Source organism: Pteropus alecto, unplaced genomic scaffold, assembly GCF_000325575.1.
Source record: "Pteropus alecto unplaced genomic scaffold, ASM32557v1 scaffold20, whole genome shotgun sequence".
Lineage (NCBI taxonomy): Eukaryota > Metazoa > Chordata > Mammalia > Chiroptera > Pteropodidae > Pteropus > Pteropus alecto.
In genome coordinates, this window is record NW_006436298.1 from 6,849,201 (window position 1) to 6,873,183 (window position 23,983).

The 23,983-nt window shown below is 32.0% G+C and overlaps 1 protein-coding gene and 1 pseudogene across 2 annotated transcripts in view; one reads left to right on the forward strand and one right to left on the reverse strand.

The window, feature by feature from the left end:
* SLC30A5 (solute carrier family 30 member 5) overlaps positions 1-22,809 on the forward strand; it is a 25,227-nt gene extending 2,418 nt beyond the window's left edge. The window contains exons 2-16 of one of the 2 annotated variants that reach the window (XM_006913104.3): positions 2,641-2,763; positions 3,934-4,000; positions 5,184-5,269; positions 7,667-7,754; positions 10,153-10,240; positions 11,321-11,397; positions 11,626-11,796; positions 12,532-12,820; positions 12,995-13,203; positions 13,778-13,935; positions 14,982-15,111; positions 17,181-17,382; positions 17,992-18,218; positions 20,033-20,161; positions 20,770-22,809. In XM_006913104.3, coding sequence (XP_006913166.1) covers positions 2,641-2,763; positions 3,934-4,000; positions 5,184-5,269; positions 7,667-7,754; positions 10,153-10,240; positions 11,321-11,397; positions 11,626-11,796; positions 12,532-12,820; positions 12,995-13,203; positions 13,778-13,935; positions 14,982-15,111; positions 17,181-17,382; positions 17,992-18,218; positions 20,033-20,161; positions 20,770-20,940 — 2,215 coding nt within the window. In that variant the 3' untranslated portion in view covers positions 20,941-22,809. The remainder of the gene's footprint in view (positions 1-2,640; positions 2,764-3,933; positions 4,001-5,183; positions 5,270-7,666; positions 7,755-10,152; positions 10,241-11,320; positions 11,398-11,625; positions 11,797-12,531; positions 12,821-12,994; positions 13,204-13,777; positions 13,936-14,981; positions 15,112-17,180; positions 17,383-17,991; positions 18,219-20,032; positions 20,162-20,769) is intronic. The other variant, XM_006913105.3, reaches the window with a different exon arrangement.
* On the reverse strand, positions 14,374-14,492 carry LOC112480857 (annotated as a pseudogene).
* Positions 22,810-23,983: the final 1,174 nt, after the last annotated feature.

Below are 23,983 nucleotides of genomic sequence, written 5' to 3' on the forward strand. Positions count from 1 at the left end.
TTCTGAGTAATGTTTTTGCATTCCACACATGGTTTTTTTTTTTTTTTTTTTTTTAACTAGGAAACTGAGCTGCTGCAGTGGGCAAAGCCCAAGAAGCAGATTTGAGCCCAAACCCAAATTTCAGTAATCCAGGTTTATAGAACCAGAGATTGTTCTAAACCCTTTGCACAGAAGACCAGTGATAACTTTGATGAGACTAGTTCATGGCAAATAATGACTTATAAGTTGAGGAGGTGGATTGTCTCCCCCTCAGTTGCCCAGAGAATCAGTGAGTGGCTTAAGGGCCACTGCCCTTGTTCAAGAGACTCTTTCCTCTACTCCCAACTTTCCCCCTTAGTAAATGAAACTTTATTGTTTCCCGCTGCAGTATGAACTAGGAATGTCTCCTTACTCATGTGTAGCTACTTGGCCTTAGTGTGTCACCATTAGCCCAACAGGAAAACTTCATAGAGATTTTAAAAATCAAAGTATTCAACTTTCGAAGTTAGAAAATTTCTGATTTAATAAGGTAACAAAAGATCTTCAATATATATTACATTAAAAGTCACATAGCATTATTAGAATGTACCTAAATATTATGTCCATACATGGAAACACAAAAGAAAAGGTTTGGAAGGACATACGTACCCAGTTGGTCACCTATGAGGAAGAAATTGGGAATGATTTTATTTAAAATTTTTATACAACTAGCTACTCGAGAATTTCTTTTGTAATCACTGGGGTTTTTTTGTTTTTTGTTTTTTAATTAAAAAGGGAACAAGTAAATTAGTGTCAGATCATAATAGTAACATATCAAGAAGTATTTTAATGTTCCATATGACTAAATCTTGCCATTAAAGAGCTAAATTTTTTGAGTTTTGTTAATATTTGAAACAAAATTTATTTAGAAATAATTGTACATATGGCTCCCATCTTCTTAAAACAAGTATATTCAATATAATTTCCCTTTTCCTTGGTGACTTTTGGTCATTTTGAGCATAATCTGCTGAACTGAGTTTAAATACAGCCATTTCTTCAAAGGCTCCTTCCTGTGCTAGCGTTTTGCATATGCACAATACCCTTTGAAATACCCTTTCTTTTTCCTTGCTTCATAATTCCTACTTAGTCCTTAACACACACTTACACTCTCAAGCTCAGAAGACCACCTTTGCTTCCCTGGTTAACAGTTACATAGTTGTTTCCACAGTTAATCCTTTTGAACTCTTTTACTTACGTTTGGCTAACAAAAATTCTTGTTTTCCTGCCTGTTTGTCTTAGACCTCAACTCCTTGAAGGCAGGATCTCTATTATGCATTTAGCGTCTTGGATAGCACTTAGAAATGCTAAGTAACCAACTACGAAAACTTTAAACAAATAGGGATATATTCTGACCTCAGAGAAACCAGAGGTTGCTAGTATTTGTTCAGCCCCTCCGTGATACCATCTGGGACCAGATTCTTTGTCTTCCGTTCAATGCCATCCTAAGTGTAGCTTTCGTATTCATGCTTGTCCTAAAATGAATAACATTTTTTAGATAAGTTTTAGATAAAAGTCTTCCCTTGAAGGGAGAAAGAAGGTGAAATACTAGTTCTAGCTACATCTTTTTATCAGGAAGATGGAAAGCTGTACCTGAAGCCACCCTGTCAGGCTTCCCTTAGCTCTCATTGGCCACATATAGCATATAGCATATAGTAAATTCTGCAAGGAATATTTGAAGAATAGCTAAATAGCCTCATGAGGGATGTACAAGGCTCTTTTGCTGACTTTGAGAATTCCCAGACTGCTGTGATTTCTAATGTACCTCTATTTTTACTGATCTTGTTCCCTCCCTGCCTTGTTGAGTGTTGTCCTTATTTCTGTCCCGCTGCCTTATATTTACACTTAGTTAAGAGCTTACAAAGGTTTTGAGCTTCATTTTATTCTTTTCTTTCATTTTGAATTCATGGCTGAGTTGCTGATAGTTTAAGTTGCCAGAAGCTTGACTGCCTCTTATGTACCAAATTACTGCGTTATATATGTTATGGTACTAAATATTACTGTATCACACAAGTATAATTGTAGAGTTAGCATTCTTTCATTTGGTAAACATTTGCTGAACACATATTATGCAAGTCCTTGTGTTAGGAGCTGAATAAACAAAGGATTTCACTCAACTATTATTTTTATTAGCTAAATGTGAATTGCTACCATGACCAGAGTGTTTAATTAGCATTAATATAGTTCATTTACTTAAGTCTATACAACTTTTTTCTCTAGCTAAATGGGCCAAAATCTAAATTAATTCTTAGATTTTAATATGCATTTTGTCTTTCATATTTAAAGATGATTTTATTATTCATGTGAGCCAGTGTGAATGTATAATTGTAAACAGTTTAGAAGATGGGAACCTTTAAAGTCTTTTGGATGAACTTTGATTTTCTGTGTAACATGTTAAAAAGAGCATACTTAAACGACATGGGCTTGATTCTGTGGGCTCCAACTTCTGGGCTTCATATTTGGGTTCCATATTTGGATTTTTGTTTCATTTTCATTTTTTGTTTATGTATATTTGTGGTTTTTATAATGATTCCTGTTACCTGTATAATAAGGAGAAAACAAAAATTACAGAGCTCCTTGTGATTTCAATGGTAATGAAACTTGTTTCTGCTTTTATTTTTTCAGATTAACAAAATATATTGTGTTACTATGTTTCACTAAGTTTTTGAAGGCTGTGGGACTTTTCGAATCATACGATCTCCTAAAAGCAGTTCACATTGTTCAGTTCATTTTTATATTAAAACTTGGGTGAGTGTTTATGCTTCTTTTTTCCCCTTAATGTTTTTATTTCTTGGAGAATCCTGTTTTATCTGAGTATCTTTAGGAAATTTTGCATAGAATATTTTGTGCATTCTTCCTGATGAGTAGTTGTTAAAGATTTTTTTAATAGAATACCTGAGGTTAGCTATATAAAGAAATTGATTAAGAAAAAAGGATTGTTGTACTCTAATAGCTTGCCAAAGCGTAGACTTTTACCTTAGTTTGCATTAGTGAGGTTTTTGCAAATTTCTGGCTTAGTAGAAGACAGCTGAATTTTCAAATCTGCTTCAGCATTCAATCTCTTGCAGTATCTCACATCAGCTAGCCTCTGAACAGCTCTATTGTATGCCCCTAAGAGAATAAGAATGAAAAGGGTCAATAATGTCTTAGTATATTTTATAAAAATAGCTTTGACCTCACAGACTCCCTAAAAGGGCCTCAGAGGTCTTAGAGATTCACAAACCATACTCCTAATTTAATCCAACCTCTCAGGAGACAGAATGTTACCTGAAACTTGTCTTGGCACAGACATTCCTTGTTTTCTAAGTTAAACCATGCTAGGCTGTGTTCACTACATGATCACGTCACACTACAGGACCCTCATATAATATAAATTTTACATTATTCTGTATATAATAAATTCTCTCTAAATAAAGATTCTCTGAACCTTGCATTTGATAGTGACCACCTTTTGTGTTAATAAAAATCTGCTAAAGACTCCTGAGAGTATAATTTTAGTAATTACGGAAAGTGATTCTTGACAAGGAAATTTTAAGCCCATTTGTATGCATTTTTATATAACTATTTTGGGAGTGTGAAAGGTAGGGACAAATAATTAGTACTTCATTTCTGTTATTTTAAGATTTGTTATACTGAATTTTGGAGGTGATTGGAATTATATTTTTTGGTATTTCAAAGTATGAAAAAATATTGAGACTCTTTTTCTGGCTTGTGACCTAGTTCAGAAGGCAATTACAAAAGAAAAGTTCCCAAAATGTTGGAATGGAAGCCTTATTAAAATAAGTATTGTTCTCCAGTATAATTTCTTTAGAGGATAAATACCTTTCAGGTTCTAGTATATTTGTTTAAAGTAAGTGTCTTTGCTTAAAACCACACCTTGTACATAAGATTAATATGTTAATGTTTCAATATTCACAGGACTGCATTTTTTATGGTTTTGTTTCAAAAGCCATTTTCTTCTGGAAAAAGTATTACCAAACGCCAGGTGAGTTTTTTGCAGAATCCTTTTTTCCTAGCAGCTTCCCTTCCAGCAGACCAAGAGACAATGCTCTCTCTTTCATCAGGGTTGCTTAATGAATGATTTAAGTGCAAAGCATAGCATTTCCAGAGTTAACTAGTCTATTCAGAATTGGGGCTTCAAGAGTGAACTATAAAGTGCTAAGATAATGGAATATTTAAAAATGCAGAAGAGGATAGAAAAATTTTAAGGCATGCATGCGATTATTTTCTCTAATACAGGTTCTTTATTCTGAAAGATTTACAAATCAGACATGGAGCTATGCACAAGAGCCTAGTACAAATGTGGGATGTGGATAAAGCATAGGGGTTATGAATGAGGCCTGTGGAGTCAGACAAATTCATAGTCTGTATGTCCTACTTACTAAATCTCACTTTGAATAAGTTACTTAATTTCTCTACCTTAATTTTCTCACCTGTGAAATGGAGATATTACCTTTTAAAGGAAGCTGCGAAGAATAAATGAATTAATACATATAAAGTTCTTAAAATAGTGCCTGACATATAGTGAGTGTGCAATACACATAGCTGTCACCCTCATCATCATTATCATTATTCTCTTTAGGCATCTGAGGTTTAAGATGCATACCAGAAATGTCCTGTGTTCTTTATAATCATCTCACATCACCTGTTTGGACAATAGTTATACCCTACTATGTTTGCTTTATGCCACAACTCGGAACCCTATGCCATGTTTTATATTAGAATGACAAATTTTAGTACTTCTGTTTTAGAGACCAAGAACATTTTTTAAAATAGGGTTACTATTTTAAACCCCATCATGACCTTTTTCATCTCTTTTAAAATAATTGAAACATTGAATAGTCTTGGTGGAAAAGAATTTAAAGACTAAAATATTAAGTGTTTCTAGCAAACTGGTGAGAAATTAATTTAAAAAGAATTAAAAAGTTATACTTTATTGGAAAAGATTTCAAGATGTAACAGACAAGAATATAGAAAATGGAAAACAATACTGTCTTGCAGATTCACATTTAGTCAAGGGATCTTAACATTTTCTATTTCAAAATATGTAATTATTAAGCCTTTAAAATAGCTGTTACCATTATTATCTTTCTCTATGTGTATTAAGATTTTCAGATATTTAGCAAAGCATATGACTAAAATTGTTAATATTTTGTTTCCATTTATAGTGGATCAAAATATGTAAACATGCAGTTGCTGGATGTATCATTTCACTCTTGTGGTTTTTTGGCCTTACGCTTTGCGGACCACTAAGGTAATTAAAACTGCATATTTTAAATGTTTATTTATATTTCTTCATTTTTAATATTAGTTTATTCCATTATATTTTATGTCAGATACTTGTGTCAAGTTATGTACAAATGTTTCTATAGCATCGGGTATAACTCAACAAATATATATAAATATATTGAGTACCTGTTTAGTTTATGGACTAGTTCTTTGGTAAACACCATAAACATTTTGTTTATGACCTGTCGTAAATAATTTTACTACTTAGAGTCCAAAGTTTCAGAATATTTTTAGCATAAATGGCTTTTTTAAATCATTTATTGGTGATCCCTTTTAGCAGCTGATTTTAAAAAACTAGAAGGGCCTGAAGTAGTAGATAAAAACCAATATGGAAGAGAACAAATCTTTAACCCCTCCCCCGACACGTTATTTAAATACAACTCTGAAAGTACTTTAGCACCTACAGAATCTTGAAAGATGATTGTAAACAAAATGTCTTAGGACTAGTGTGTCAATCATCAAATTAAAGGTGAATAACAAATTTGATATTCCCTAGACCTGTATAATCTTTGTATGCAAATGGACCAGTTCAGAGAAGGAAATGCTTAAGGGTCACTTAATTTACTAGGAATTCTAACATTTGTAACTATATTAGCATTCTTTTAATAGTTCTCCATATTTAAAGGGCTTTACTTATTGAGTAAAAATAAAAGAAAAAGTATCTTGCCATTGATGAGGGGGGAATATGAGGACAAGAAGTAAAGAGTAAGATGAAGGATGTTCTAAAGAATCTCACTCAGAATAGTGGCGTGGACAGAGTAGAAAGTGATAAGTGGGAAATGCTTTGTGAGACAACTTCTAGGTTTGGGTCCCTTTGGCTTATTTACCCTGTACTTCGTCACATGAAGAATATGCATGATTCCAAATGTCACATCCCTGTCCATGACAGCAGGAGCATCCTGGAGTGGTGGGAAAGCCGGCTGAAATATCTCACCTTGGGGAGAGCTTTTCAGTTTATGCTTGAATATGATTGGTGGTGTTGCTTATCTTCTCATTTTAAAATTCTTATTCATGACATTATGTTTTGGTCCTTACATTGCTAAATCCCTGTCCTTCTGTGTTAGGATACGGAAGGAAGGGGAATCATTCTTAAATTCTTACTTGGCTCCTTATTTACTTTCTGTCCTTAAAACCCCTCACAATACTAGCTCCTCTGCCAACATTGCCCCTCTCATTCTCTTACTAAAGCCATAACACAATTTCTTGATTAGAAAGACTCCGTTGGTGTTTCATAACCTGTCTTTTATTTTAGGTTAGTAGTATTCTACTGATTCATTTGTTTTCTTAAATTGTAATCTCCCAATATTACTAGAACTAAAATTATTACTGCTGTGTTCTCATTATAGATTTTTGGGTAAAGAGGAAAAAATGAAAAATTTTAATGAGCAGCTGAAAATCTATTTATTGAGATCCTATAAGCTCCCTTTGGCTGGTGATGTTCTAAAAAATTTTTTTAATGTTTTATACATATGAAAGAGTAAATATAAGTAAATACATTTAAATCATAAAATGAACATTCATGTATCCAACATCCAGCCCCCAAAATAAAACCTTACCAGTCAGTGTCTTTGAAGCCCTCCTGATATGTCCCCCTCTCCCCTCCCATTGGATGTAAGCAGCATCTTAAGTGTTTTAGTCCCTTGGTTTTCTTTATAATTTTACCATATATAAACATTTCTTTTTTTAATGTTTAACTTTATAGGTTTTTTAGAATTACATTGCATGTATTTTTCTACAGGATACTTCCATTCAGTGTTATGCTTGAGATTTTCCCATATTGATGCATGTAGTATGTAGTGTGTGTGTTTGTGTGATTCATTCATTTTTATGTCAGTTTTCTGAAATATAATTCACATCATAAAATTATAAAATTCACCCTTTTTGTCTTAGTCCATTTGGGCTGCTGTAACAAAATACCATAGATTGAGTATCTTATAAACAACACAAACTTATTTCTCATAGTTTTGGAGGCTGAAAAGTTCAAGAGAAAGGTGAAGCAGATTAATGAGGGACTGCTTCCTGGTTCATAGACAACTGTCTTTTTACTGTAACCTCACATGACAGAAGGGGCAAGGGAGTGCTCTGTGGTCTCTTCTATAAGAATACTAATCCCATTCATAAGGGCTCCAACCTTATGACCTAAGCACCTCCCTAAGGCCCTACCTCCAGATACCCTCACACTGGGGAATGAGTTCAACATATGAATTAGTGGGGGATGGGGAGGGCACATAAATATTTAGTCTAGCATTTGTAAAGTGTACAAATCAAGGGGAAATATTTATTGTCTTTTACTCTAGTCGAATTCATGCTTTTTGATAAAGATCAGATATATTTCATGAATTATAATGTTTTATTTTCGTAGGACTTTGCTGCTATTTGAACACAGTGATATTGTTGTCATCTCACTACTCAGTGTTTTGTTCACTAGTTCTGGAGGAGGACCAGCAAAGGTAGAATTTTCCATTATTAGCTACTTGAAAATTGAAAGCATACATGTGAAATGTTCTCCAAAGCAAGAATATAGTATCTTTTACCATCCAAAAGAATGCAGAGGCTTTTTCTACTAATTTAAATTTTTTCTTACAAACTTTGTTTTTTACTTTTTATTTTGACATCATTATATATTCCTAGGAAGTTGCCACAAATAATAGAAAGGTCCTTGTGCCTTTTACTCAGATTCAGTAGTAACTTCTTACTGAACTCATTTCTACTGTCAGAACCAGGAAATTAACATTGGTACAATCCATAGACCTTATTCAGATTTCACCAGTTTTAAATACATTCGTGTGTGTGCGTTTGTGTCTGTGTGTTGTAGATTCATGTAACCACCACCACAGTCAAGGCACAGAACCTACTGATCACCACAAACATCTCCTTCATGCTGTACCCGAACCCTTCCCCACCTCATTTTTAATCCCTGTATATCATTTTTGGAAAATACCTAAGAACTTGTTATATTTAAAGTCTGATGAACATTTTTTAAATGAACATTTATACAACATTTTGCCAACTAGGCAATCCTATTCATCTTAAATAATTTAGTATTATTCCTTTATAGTAATCGAGTCATCCATCTGTAATTCCAAATTCTAACAATATTTTTATTTACTAAAATGTTTCCTGTGCGTGGTACATCTAGTTATAGGGGAACGGAGAAATAAAGACAAACTATAATTGTCCCTGTTCTGAAAGGGGCTTCAGGCTAGGTAATGGAGGCAGATGAATAAAATAAAATGAACAAAATAATGTGCCAAATAGAGCAGAATGAGAGACTACTTAGCCTGTAGGTTTCACATTGGATCGTTAGTACTGAAGTATATGCCACTGTTTAAGCTTTTCCCTGTCACTCATAAGAGTACTGCAAAATGTCAAGTGGACTGAAGAGTTTGGTGGAAGATATTTGTAAACACATAGAGTAAAATATAGATGGATAATTAATCTATGGGCAAAGAAGAATTTTCTGAGCATAAAAGCAGTGGGAAAAAAATCACAGTCATTTTGTAAGGTATATAAATGTCTAATCACTATATTGTATACCTAAAAACTAATAGATTTTGTCAACTGTAATTGAAAAATTTTCTTAAATAAAAAATCACAAAAGGAGAATTTAATACATTTGATTTCATAAAGCTTCTATATAACAGAAATCATTGTGCAAATAACAAACTAAACAACATTGCTACAAATAAAAACTTTACATTTCTCTGAAATATAAATCAATTAGAAAAATGCTTAAGATCCTCAACAGAAATGAACAAAGGACAGAGAAAGACAACTCACAAAATAAATACAAATGACTTCAAAACATTAAAAAAAAAATAATTTTTGCAGCACCAATAATCAAATAAGTACGATCTTGCATATCTTCTCATTGGTGTCAATACTGAATCTCGGCAATGATCCAGGACTCAGTGATTTTTTTCTGAGTTCTGAGTGAAACACTATAAAATTCTCAGTTGCCCTCTTTGTTAACAAAAGATTAAATTTCTCCATATCTGAGTGTTCTCGATGTTGCCATATCCTGATTCAATGAAAATTATGCAATTTTAAATTATGTAGTTTATGTATAGTGACTTGCCAACTATCTACCACACTAACACAAGTGTAGTGGTAATCACATAATGAATAGAATAGGATTGTCACTTTTCATTTTAAATTTTTATTTAATGGAAGTATCTGGTATTATACCTGTACATCTGTAAACATAGAGTGTATAATAATGCTATTTAGGTTGCTTCTGTACCCCAAATTCTGGAATATTTGCATAAACTAGGCTATTATGTCCTTTTCATAATTTTCTTGTGTCAAAATCCTTTCTCTGGAATGAGAACATAAAAAGTTTATCAGCTTTTAAGTGCCTTACACTTTTACTAGATATTAGAAATGACTTTGCTAATTTTCTTAATGTGCCCTCTTAGTTCTAGTTCCCTAAAAGAGCGGTAACTAGAACATTGATATGTTGTAGAATAAGATAAGTCCTTGCTAATTATTCTTTAGCTACTTAGGCTTTTCAACCAGAAGCAATGTAACATTTGCAAAGATAATTTCTATATACATTAAGTTTGTGCATGGTAACATAGCTAGCCATATTAGCAAGTAGACAATTGAAGTTGTCATTATGTGTCTTAAATGCCCTTAAAATATCCTGCAGAATTTGTTGAAGCTCTTTATTTTTATCTTACTGTTAACACTATAAATTTATATTGAATAGTATAAGGGCTGTAATGTCAGATGTTTTTTAATTTAAATATTTACTTGAAAAAATTTTTCTTTAGCATTTGTATAGTCATTGGTCTTAAAAATGAACTCTTGAAAAAGCCATCCTTAGATTATTCTCTTCATTTTCAGACAAGGGGGGCTGCTTTTTTCATTATCGCTGTGATCTGCCTATTGCTTTTTGACAATGATGATCTCATGGCTAAAATGGCTGAACACCGTATCCTTTTGCAATAGATCAGAGTTATGAAGTCTTGCAGAAAAATAGAAGACTGGCACAATGGGAAATAGAGTGACTGAATTAAACTATCAGAAATTTAGGGACAATGAAAGTATTTTAGATTGTCCTCATACCAAAAAAAAAGGATTTGCTACTCAAGAAAATCAGTCTATTTGCTCCCTTGTAATTTAACAGTTTAAACGCTCATTTTAGAAGTCAGTAACAATTACTAAATATAAACATTTTTTAGATTAAATGAACATTTGACATCTTCAAGCCTGAAAAGAAAAGTTTAAATTCCTTAATTTGGTATTCACTCTCTTGCTCTAAATTATTATTTCCAACTCAGCCCCACTCTTCTCTTATGCAAACCTGACTTTGCAGTCAAATATGTCTACTTATTTTCTCCTACAGACATACCTTGTTCTTTCCTATCCATACACCTTTGCCCTCTCCATTTAGCAGAAATCAGAACACAAGTTTTGATTCTTCTGGTTATAGATACTCACTGACCTAAAACTTGGTTAGCTAATATCAGTTTACTTTGTTACAATGAAAGAGGGTGCCGTGACTTTGCAGAACTCCATCCAGGTTGCTTGTGATACAGCTATGCCCCATCACTCTCATTTGCTTTCTACTTCCTTTGCTGAGGGTTATGTGGTCTGTGACTTAGAAACAGATTTAAGACTGATTTTACATGTCATTCTAAAAGAGCAAACTTTATTTCATTGGATAGGAGTGGTCCAAGGAGATTCCTTGCTCTTGTCCCTTCCTTCTACTTGTGTGTGTACTTATATGTCTTTTGGGGGTTAAGTACTAAAATTTAACGACTATATCTTAGGAACCATTATAATTGTTTTAGAAACAACAAAAGGAATATAAGACCATCCAATTTATTGATCATGCCCCCAAATTAAATTTTAAATTGTTTTGTTTTAAGGGAGACTATTGAAAGTAGTCAGGTTTGGGGCCCCAGACTAGTCTGTAGTCAACTTAAAATAATGTAGCTAAAATTAAGGAAGACTTAAACGTTCAACAAGTAAGTATTTGGAATTTTTTCCTTTACTCCAATTCACTTAGCTGAAGGACATCATGACAGTGCTCTAACTCACATGCTTTACACAGCCATTGCCTTCTTAGGTGTGGCAGATCATAAGGTATGTTCTTTTCTCTTTTGCTCATGTGACCAAAAGATTCTGAGAAGTTACAGCAACTGGAACTTTAAAAGTGTGTTTTTAAAAAGTTATCAGTAATTTCAATGCTGCCTGCCATTTAAGTAGTTTAGGAATTTGGGATATAGTTCCATTTCTTCTAATATGTATTTAAGGATTGACTATTGGGGACTGCATGTATTTCTAATGAGATTTATTTAATTTTATTTGTAGGGTGGAGTATTGTTGCTAGTACTGGCTTTGTGTTGTAAAGTTGGTTTTCATACAGCTTCCAGAAAGCTTGCTATAGATGTTGGTGGAGGCAAACGTCTTCAGGCTTTATCCCACCTTGTTTCTGTGCTTCTCTTGTCCCCATGGGTCATTGTTCTTTCTGTGACAACTGAGGTAAGACCAGGAATTCATTAGTAATAAGTAAAATGAATTGCTGTTACTTATAAATGTTAGTTCAGTACATTGTATTTTATTTCAGTTAGAGATTGCAAGTGGCTTAAATTATCTTTGCTTTTTCTTTGTAGTTTTTGAAAAAAATTTTTAAGGTTAACCATTTTACTTATTATTTTTAATTTTTATTATGATGACATTGGTTAACAAATCTAGTAAGTTTCAGGAGTACAATTTAACAGTAAGGCAAATATATACACAACACACACACATACGCACACACGTGTGTGTGTGTGTGTGTGTGTGTGTGTGTGTGTGTGTGTATATTTCATTGTGTGTTCACCACCCATAGTTAGATTTCCTTCTGTTGAAAAATTTTTGGAGTAAATTTTATTGTTCATAGAAAAATTGAATTAAATACCATTACATTTATATATTCCTACCATGCCTGTGACTCAAAGGAATCAGTTGAAATAATACCTACCATGCGCTAAGCACAAGGATTATGGGTCACCTAGTATTTATAAAATTATTAAACAATAATGCTTTTGTTTTTAATACTTAGGGGAATACTGGGGAAATGTGCCAATATCTTATAGTTCTTATATTTTGGCATTTTAAAATCATACTGAATCATGAGAATATTTGTTTATACATAAAGAGATTAACTAAAACATCTTACAAGATGTGAACTTTATACTCACATAGTATTGACAAATTTTTTTTTTTAATTTCTAGAGTAAAGTTGAGTCCTGGTTTTCTCTCGTTATGCCTTTCACAACGGTTATCTTTTTTGTCATGATCCTGGATTTCTATGTTGATTCCATTTGTTTAGTCAAAATGGAAGTTTCCAAATGTGCCCGCTATGGGTCCTTCCCCATTTTTATTAGTGCTCTACTTTTTGGAAATTTTTGGACGCATCCAATAACAGACCAGCTTCGGGCTATGAACAAAGCAGTACACCAGGAGAGCACTGAGCACGTCCTATCTGGAGGAGTGGTAGTGAGCGCTATATTCTTCATTTTGTGTAAGTGTTTTTCTCCTTAGCAAATTTCTTCTTATGGTTTCTGATGTTCACATCATTTATTTATATTTGGAAAGTTGTTCAGTGCTTGCATTTTGTGCTAGTAGATACTGTGTTGGTTTGGGGGTAGCTTAATTTTTAAACTTTTGTAATATTCCTTTTTTTTTCTGTTTTTAGCTGCTAACATTTTATCATCTCCTTCTAAGAGAGGACAGAAAGGTACCCTGATTGGATATTCTCCTGAAGGAACACCTCTTTATAACTTCATGGGTGATGCTTTTCAACATAGCTCCCAATCAATTCCTAGATTTATTAAGGAATCACTAAAACAAATTCTTGAGGAAAATGACTCTAGGCAGATCTTTTACTTCTTGTGCTTGAATCTGGTAAGATTTTTAAATATTAGTGGCATATCTTAAAAAGCTTAATCTCTTAATTCTGACAATTCTGGTATAATTTTAGTAATTTCTAAATTTCTTATAATTGGAGATGAGCTAAAATTACATTTTCTCTAAGTAGAAAGATTACAGGATAATAAATGTTTAGACTACTTAAGCAAACAATTTTTGAGGCATTTTAGAAATATTGGTTTAGTGTGCTATTTCAAATCAGTAACCATAGTAGCTTCTAAAGATTTTATCTACTTGTAGGATCTCACTACAGACCAGATTGCTAACATTTTATAGCTTAGTTTATTGAGTTCTACAGACATATAAATAAAACTATCTCCTTTTAAATAATTTATGAGATGGACATATCTAATTTATCCTAGTTTCTTACAATTTTTGTGAAATGAAGTTTTTAGTAGAAGTGCCAGTTAACTAAAGAGGCAGTTATATTTTCAAGTAAGGATTGGGTATAATTAAGGGTTAAAATCCTCGTGATTAAATTCTCATAAATCTCTCTTGAAACAGTTTTTCCCAATATACTCCTCCCCTATTTTTTTTAAACATATTTTAGCTTTTTACCTTTGTGGAATTATTCTATGGCGTGTTGACCAATAGTCTGGGTCTGATCTCAGATGGATTTCACATGCTCTTTGACTGCTCTGCTTTGGTCATGGGACTTTTTGCGGCCCTCATGAGTAGATGGAAAGCAACTCGGATTTTCTCCTATGGGTAAGTACACTGTTCGATGTAATGTAGCATAATGAAAAATCTTAACTGCAAATTCCATCTTAGGGAATAAAATTTTACTATTCTTAATACAAATAATTTTTCAGAGTTTTACTTCCTTTAATTTGAAATAGATAAGGGGAAATGAACCAAGCATTTGATAAATACAGTGGCAGTAAGCTCAAGATTATACTCGCTGACAAATCCCTCTTGTAGGCAGGGAGCAAAAATCAGTTAAACATTGAGCTCCTTGCTCAACGTGTTTTTGAGGCATTGAAATGTACATGGTCGTTCAAATCTTTGCTGTTAAGAGTATTCAAAATTTGAAAGAGCTGTGCATGAAATATTTTTTTTTTTAGGCAAGGCAACCCTTGGTTGACCTCACAGATTGCAAGGACCTTGCCATCTTACAATCCCTTATTATTATTATTATTTTTTTAATGCCTACAGCACCTGATCTTCCTAGGTGGTCTCCTATCCAAGTACTAACCAGGCCTGACGTTGCTTAGCTTCCAAGATCAGACGGGATTGGGCTTGTTCAGGGTGGCATGGGTGTAGACTGAAATATCTTTTCATTAAGTGAATAATTCAGTTCAACAATATTAGAATCCCTGATTTGTACAAGGTATTTTGTTAAGACCTACTCTAAATAGATTAATAAATTCAGCTCTTATTTTGAACTATTTATATTGTTAAAGATAAGTGAGCCAAAGATACAAATGATTTTGGTACAAAGCAGAATTTGTGTGCTGTGACAGAAATACAGAGCACATCAAGGGCTTAAAGGAGAAATAACTTCTTGCTAAGAAATTAGGAAAGATTTTGCATAAGAAGGTACATTTATTTATTAATAAATATATAAAATTTGAACAGACATATGTCCAGAAAGTACCTTCCAACCTACTAGTATGTTTAAAATCTTGGTAATTTTCTAATCTTACTATTTGGGCAGTTGAAAATTTGGACTTGTTTTCTCATTTATAAATAATGTTTATACTTTTAAAATCATTGTCATTTTCCTTTTCTAAAAATATGTCCTACATTTTTAGGTATGGCCGAATAGAAATTCTCTCTGGATTTATTAATGGACTTTTTCTAATGGTAATAGCTTTTTTTGTGTTTGTGGAGTCAGTGGCTAGATTAATTGATCCTCCGGAATTAGACACATACATGTTAACAGTAAGTTTTTTTATTTATCTAAGTTTCTCATATTTTATCTTTTATTTAAATTAACATGAATTCCTATCTTACTGTTTACACTGCTGATTTTTAGAAATTAATCTTTTTCTCTAATATTTTAGTAGTCAGAATGTTAGACGACATTCTAAAACATACAGATTTCTTTCTGACTTATTAAATGTTTTCGTTTGGAGATGCATTTTTAAATACCTGAGGAAATTTGTTAGAGATAGAATCAGAAAAACATAATTTGTGAGGCTTTACTCCATAGATTATATTACTGCCATAGCAACTTTTAATGTTTATCTATGCCTCCAGACCTTTACATGTGCTATTTCTTGTAGTTGGCCTGCCCTTCCCTTACTTCTGACCTTCAGCCTTCCTCAAGACTTTGCTTATATGTCTCCTCTGGTGGCTTACTTTTCTTAATCCCTCTCTTCCTCAAAGTTTGTTAGATTTCCCTTTCTTAGTATTCCCATTGTGTTTTGTGCATTCTTCTTTTAGCAATTTTGAGTTATAATTTGTCATTCTTCCATAATTAAGATATAAGTGAAGTGTCTTCAGGACCTGAATTGTGTATCATTAAAGCTTAACTTCTAGCACCTGGCTTGTACTAGGAACTCAGCAATTAATTTAATGACTAAAAAGCAGTTATAAGCCTTGTTGGTGTAAGTATAAGTAAAATGTTTTTGGATTACAGTTTGGAAATACATTTTGAATTTTAAATGCTCATGTCCTTTGGCCTTTAATATTTATTACAGAAATATTCACACAAGTATGTAGAGGTACATGATTGATTGTATCATTAGAGACAATGATGGGAAAAAAAAAACAATATCTACCAATAAAATGACTAGTTAAGTAAATCTGTCACTCACAGAATACCATGCAGCTATCAAAAAGAATAAAGTTTATATACTGGTGTGAAGAATATTTACAAGATGTACTAAATAAGTGAAAAAAATTACAAAGCAGTATTATAATATGAACCTGTTATTGATTTTAAATGATATATATGTATTTATATAAGTATGTGCATAGAAAATACACAGTCCTCTTAGGAGTGGCTACTGGGAGTAGAATTTTAGGGGGCTTTCATTTTCTACATTTGTATGATGAAATACATAAATATGAAGTATTTCTCAGTAGAGAAGAAGAATTTATGAGGCAAAGAGGTCTCTATAAGCAGTATTTGGTTTCATTCAAAATTCATTAACCATCTTCAAGCTCATAAAGCTAACTGAAAATTTAAAATCTAACACGAGAGTCACAGGAAGAAGTAAATAAGCTCCATACATGTTTACAGAATTAAATCCCTCCTCTTACTACCTTTGAAAATTAATAAAAATTATCAGTCCCCCTTATTTTTATGTTTCTTTAATAAAACAAATGGATTTCTCTAAAGGAGAAATTGTAGACACATGTAAATTAAATAACACCTCAAGCTATTATTCAAAATCATTTTGTAAGAGGATAATCAAGGGTAAGTAACTTTGTTTATCCTTTGAGGTGTTATTGTGGCACCATAAAATCAAGATAATTCCATTTGTTTAAAAAAAATGAGAGATTGCTTTTATATGTTTACTTTCCATTGTACCTTTTTTACTTTGGAAAATTTTACTATAAGACACAGTAAGACTATATTTATTTGGAATCCACTAGTTAGTAAATTATAATCATTACCTTAACAAACTATTGAAATTTACCTAGTAATATAAACAAGATTTCAGGTATAGTGTATATTTGCAATACTTTCATACTTTATTTAAATAAACAAAAGCATCATTTATTTATTCATAAGCCATGAACCAATTATATGTTTTTTAATCCCTTAAAGCAATTCCAAATCTCTCTACTTGTCAAAATTTTGTTTGGTATTTTAAAAAATATTCTAAGATTCACTTTTTGTAAATTTTGGATTTACTTAATAAACTTAATGAGGTTTTACTATGAATACTTTCAAGACTATAAACAGAAAAAATATATATATAACTATATACTAACTTTTAAATAACAAATTTATTTTTTAAATTATAAATTTAAAGATTTTCTTTTCTCTCTCTTGCTAGCCAGTCTCAGTTGGAGGGCTGATAGTAAACCTTATTGGTATCTGTGCCTTTAGCCATGCCCATAACCATACCCATGGAGCTTCTCAAGGAAGCTGTCACTCATCTGATCACAGCCATTCACACCATGTACATGGACACAGTGACCATGGGCACAGTCACAGCCACGGATCTGCACACAGAGGCATGAATGCTAACATGAGGGGTGAGTCCTTGCCAAATATTGGTCTACTTTTCAACTGTGTTGTGAATTGACACTATTTATATTAAATATTGGTCTTCTGGTACAGTTTTTTGAAAAACAATCTGTGGCTATAAAAGGTCTGAAGTATGCTGTAGAAAATGCTCACATTTGTTCACAAATGTCGATTAATTATTGTAATTATAGATTCCTTTTTATAGTGACAGTTACATAAATATTATTTGCCAGGGAACATTGAGTGTGCCATTATGAACTTTTACTACAGAAGAACCAGGAGATTTTTATTGTACTGGAAAAAAATTGGGAAGTATTTATTACTTATATTGAATTATTTATTCTGATTGTTTAAATAATTGGGGTAATGTTAAAACTCGGCTCAGTTTCTCTGACAAGCCTTCCCAGACAAACCACACCATCATAAAACTCACCTTTTTACCACAATGCTGGGAATTCTATAAGGGTGGTAACCATGTTTTAATCATTTTGAAGTACCAGCCCCTAGCAGAGCGCCAGGTGCATAGTAGGTACCCAGTAATATTTGTAGAATGGATAAAAGAACTAAATTATTAGATGTGCTTTAATTTTTAATGTTTTTATATATTTTACTTGTAGGTGTATTTCTGCATGTTTTGGCAGACACACTTGGCAGTATTGGTGTGATCGTATCCACAGTTCTTATAGAACAGTTTGGATGGTTTATTGCTGATCCCGTCTGTTCTCTTTTTATTGCCGTATTAATATTTCTCAGTGTTATTCCACTGATTAAAGATGCCTGTCAGGTTCTACTTCTAAGACTGCCACCAGAATATGAAAAAGAACTACATCTTGCTTTAGAAAAGGTATTATGTGTAATTTCTTCACTATTTTCTTTTAAAATAGCATTTGAAATTGATAAGTTGACCTAACAAGAAATGTACAAGATATGAATGAAGAAAATAGTTTTATTTAAAGGACATAAAATAGGAACTGAATAAAGAGAGAGAGATATTTCCTTGGATGGGAAACTGTATTGTGAAGATGTTTGTTTTCTTTCATTTAAATCTCAATGTAGTTGCCTTTCATTTGGGTTTTTTTTGTTTTGTTTGTTTTTGTTTTAGGGGAGAATAGTTAATCCAGTATTACTTGGAATCTTATTTGGAAGAGTTAATACTTGAGAATGAACAAAAAAAAATACAAGTTTACAGAATTATCTAATTAATTAATAGAATCGTATCTTGTGATTATAAAGTAACACAATTAACTAAGGAAACTAACAGTTTTGTTCTTGCATAAGAATAAACACATAAATTGATTCTAATTTTAAAAATCAGAAACAGACCTAGGACCTTAAGAAATTCAGTGTATACCAAAGATGACATTTCAGATCATTGGAGAAGAAAGGGTTGACCTAATTAACATTTCCACTTGGTAGAAAAGAAAAGCTATGCTTGTGTGCCACACCATATAAAAATATATTTCCAGTGGATTAAACATATAAATGACAAATTATAAAACTGCTAAAATGAAATAGAAAAATCATTTTATAGTCACAGTGGTAGCAAAAGCCTTATTCATATGCTCAAAGTAAAACCAGAACCCAAAAAGAGAGGAAAAAAATCTACAGATTGGCCCATGTGAAAATTGTCCATTGGCAAAAGATTCCATAACAAATATGAAATACAAGTCAGGCCAAGAGAAAATATTTGCAACACATATAACCAGGCAAAGGCCTACTATTCATAACCATTTTTAAATCAAGAAAAATGGACTGAGAATATAAACAGGCAATTCATAGAAAAAGCAAATAGAATGTATTTCAACTTGTCTTTCTATTCAATTAGGATCTGCCAATGAAAAGTTAGCATCTTGAATATTTAAAGCATAGCATCTTAACCCACTGTTTTCATAAAATTAGAATAGTTCTCTCACCTCATAATTACTGAATACTATATCCTACTAATAAAAGTCTTTTTATTTCAAAATAATACATGTCTCTTACAGAAAATACCAAAATACAGAAAAGTACAAAGAAGCTGGGGAAATCACATATAATTCTACCACCTGGAAAGAAAATACTTTTAAAAGTTGCTTTTCTATATAAAAATATTTTGAAATGAAAATGACAGAAAAAATTTGTAACTGCTTTTTAAATGTTTCCGCATTTTTGTCATGTTGATAAATATTCTAATACATTTTTAATGACAATGTAGTGTTACATTGTATGGGCAGTCTATTTATTTAACCAGCCCTCAATTGGAGAATTTGGAGGATATCTTTTGCATGTGTTATCTCTGTATAACAAACAATTTGCAAATGTATCAGTATAAAGGAAACAATATAGTTGATTAAATGTACCTACTGTTTAGAATAGGCAAAGTACATCTAATATAGGTAAAAATTGGTGTGCATCTGTTGGGTGTAAAGACATCTATACCCCAGTCACTTCCTATTCAGAGCTACCTTCCTTGGCATCACTCCTAGGTCAAATATTTTAGGCACTTTTACCTCAATCTATTTGACCCTCTCCTATTCTTTCTCACTTTTGGGCTCTCATTATCTTTTTTTTTTTTTAATAACCAGCTTAATAGTGGTTCCTAGACCAAAAAGATTGCTTTATCTTAAGTAAATTATTGCCTTTAAGCCCATTTATATCACCTCTCCTTTTATTTGACAGATACAGAAAATCGAAGGATTAATATCATACCGAGACCCTCATTTTTGGCGTCATTCTGCCAGTATTGTGGCAGGAACAATTCACATACAGGTAACAGCTGATGTGTTGGAACAAAGAATAGTGCAGCAGGTAATAATCTTTTGTTTTTAAAGTAATTTCAATTGAGGTAATTCATGCATAAAATTGTACACATTATAAGTTATACAACTTTATAGTAATTTAACTGCTGGAAAATATCAGTCTTTCAGCTAAGGATAAAGTTATGTAACTTATTTTTACATCTAGATTTGTTTTATATCCAAAAATGGTTAAAACGAAATCAAGTTTTAGTATTTAGAGGATAAGTTTAAGTTAATGTAAAAAATTCATTCATAGTCCACCTTCATTCCCAATAAATTATCAAAAAATAAGTTATTGTAAATGTAGCCCAGAGTTAATAATATTAAAGTTGGCAGGGTATATGTTATGGTTGAAGATAAGGTTCAAAACAGTTCCTGTGTCCTATTCTAAACATACTTAACTGGAAACGATAACTTTCTTTTTACTACTTCGAATGCGAGATCAGAATTTACTGGCCTTCTGAAAGATCCTATCTAACATTTGGCCAAATAAATAGCAAACATATTTTGAAGATTTATCTTTTACTATCTGTAGCTATAAGAACATGATACTGATTATTTAAGATGTGCATTAAATACATTAATCTAAATGCTTTAAAATATGGATTTTTATAACAGGTTACAGGAATACTTAAAGATGCTGGAGTAAACAATTTAACAATTCAAGTGGAAAAAGAGGCATACTTTCAACATATGTCTGGCCTAAGTACAGGATTTCATGATGTCCTGGCTATGACAAAACAAATGGAGTCCATGAAATACTACAAAGATGGTACTTACATCATGTGAGATAACTCAAGAATTTCCCCTGGGACATGAACAATGAAGATTAAATGACTCATTATTTATAATATTGCCAGAAGGAAGAAAATTGCACATAATTGTACAGAAACACTTTGTCGTATTTGAAGTTTAAAGCTCCCTACTGCTGGATCAAGGAATCTTTCTTAAAGGAAATTTAAATACAGAATGAGGCATTAATTGTTCAACTAAAATAATTATTGAATTATGTGTATAACAAGAATCTTAAAATTTGATTGAACACATCATCTTTGAAAATGAACATATAATGGAATCGAGTGAAGACCAAAATTACTTCTGTGTTTGTTAGACAGCATCTCCATTGTAAATAATGTATTTACGTGTTTATTACAAAGACCAAAATGAAAAATTTTTAGTCAATTTTTTGCATAGCCCTAGGATAAAATAGGGATAAAAGTTCTATATTTATGGATTTTCTGTATATAAAACTGGTTTCTAATTATAACTTAAATCCATTAAGTAAAATCTGTATTGCCACTTTAAATGTAAACTAAATTATTTGGGAGAAACTTCAACCACTGATGTGAGACTAGCAGTGAGAACAGGGAAGTATAACATTATATACAGTTTTTGATGTATTACAAAAACCAACCACTCCATAAAATAAATTTTTTTACTTTTGATAATATTTGCAAATGAATAATTACTTTATTAGGGTAAAGAACTTACACTAAGTTTTATCCATGTTTTCATTCACTTGTCTTCTGCCTCTAAAGTAGAATATTCCATTTCTGATTATGCATCTGGCATTCCTAGTTGCTTATCAATTTGGTATCCAAACAGTGCTTTTCATCTTTGCATTTAACTCCACATGTTGTGGAATAGCCAGTTGAGAGAATCATAAATAATTGTCAACTCAGAGTTGAATTTTCTGCCTATAAATGTAATTTTTAAAAAATTTCTGGAACATGTAGATACATAAGAAATATTGAAGCATAGGTAGTTATTTTAAAGTTTAATAAGTAAATATTGTCCATAAACACTTGGGTACCATGAAATCAAAATATTTACCCTATAACCGCTTTCTATAATAATAGCTAACTTATATTTTTTAATTTCTAATTTAAACTGAAAGTATAGTCTGAGAAGACTGTATGATATATATGCAGTTTTATAAACACCAAAGAATGTTGTCCAAAGGAAACTTTTAACTACCTATCTATTTATAAGAATCTGAATATTTTCATTCTTATACTAGAAATTTTGATAAATAGGATGAATTAATTTTAGTATGGGTACTATTTTATTATCGATACCATAAAAGCCAATGTGTATTGTAAATCATATTTTTGTCTTATTATATTTAATATGTGAGAGGTTTAGAAATTTGTTATAAGTTATTTTGGTATTCCCTGTCTTCTCTTTACACACTATCTGGTCCAAAATCTTCAATACATATTAAAATTTTTGAATGGTGGGAAAATAATTCATATTGATGTTTCAATGCAATATTTACACATTAAATAATTTTAAGTAGATAGGTACAATAAATATTGCACCATTTCCCTTAGAAGGCATATAAACCACAGAAAAATTAAATGGTGACTGAGAAATATCAAGAATAGAGTGAAGACGGGCTGAAGGTTAAGGGGGTGCAGGTGAGAAGTAGAAAAACTCCAGTATTAAAGAGCACCAGGGTACTGGTTCCAGCTTATATAAACCATGTGACTTGAGGCAAATCAGCCTCTCTGGGTGTCTTTTTTTTCTCATACATAAATTCAGAATAAAATCTCGAATTCACAGGGTTATGAGGCAGAAAAGGAATAATGTATGTAAAAGTGAATTGAAAGTTGAAAAGGGCTAAATAAAGTTGAAGAATTATTATTTTAAACCTGACTTCAGAGGTAGCTTTTATTAATTTGTCTCTTTTTTCTACTGAAGTCAGTATCTAAGAGAGTAATTAGATATTAAGTGAACAAACGAGGTTAAAATAATGCCCCAAATAGAAGCCTAATTATAGTCTGTTTGCCCCAAGAAGAGTGGTGGTGATTGGTTAATACCCCAATTCTCTCTCTTCCCTTTCTCTCCAACCACTGTTTTCCATTATTACCAATTTAGGAGATTGTGCTTTCTACTTAGAATAAACTTTACATCTTTTATAATATAGATTAATTGTTTCTTTTACATGATAAATGATGACACTTTAAACTTTCCTAATTGCAGCACAAGAATAATGAAGCTATACATAATTAGATATCTCTAAAGGATTCTGGTTTTACGTTGAACTTAGATTATGAGTCTTCCCTAAAATATCTACTATATTAATGCGGAGATTCATGTTTACTAGTTAATGGTCACATGGTCCAAGTTCAAAAGAGTAAATGACAGCCTCCCACCTCTGTCACTCAGATATACAGCTCTCCTTTCTAAAAATTACCACACTTGTCAGTTTCTAGCATACCCTCCAGATATTTTATATGAATATACAAGCAAATACAGGTATATGTTATTTTTTACTTAGAAATTATTCCATAGTTGAAACATTAAAGAGCATCCTCATTCTTTTTCTTAGCTGTATAGTAACCCTATTGATGGGTTTTTTTAGGTTCCAATCTTTTGCTATTATATGCTGTATAGTAACCCTATTGATGGGTTTTTTTAGGTTCCAATCTTTTGCTATTATATGCTGATATGAATATCCTCATACAGACAAAACCATTCTGCATATATGCAAATAAATATGTAGAATAAATTCCAACAAGCAGAATTTCAGAGGCAAAGGGTTTAGGACATTTATAAATCTGAAAAATATTCCTAAGTTGCACTTCATAGAGATTGTCACAGTTTGCCATGTAACATAGTCGCAGGTCTGTTCATATTCACAGGTCTCGGCATTAGGGCAAGGACATCTTTTGGGGGTTGTTATTCTGCCTACCACATGGTTGCTTGGGGACATGGAGTTTGTTGAAAAGGAGCAGGTGGGATCTTTTTGGAGTGATGGAAATGTTCTATGTCTAGATCAGGGTGGTGGTTACACAAGTGTATACAACTATCAAAAGCTTAAATTATA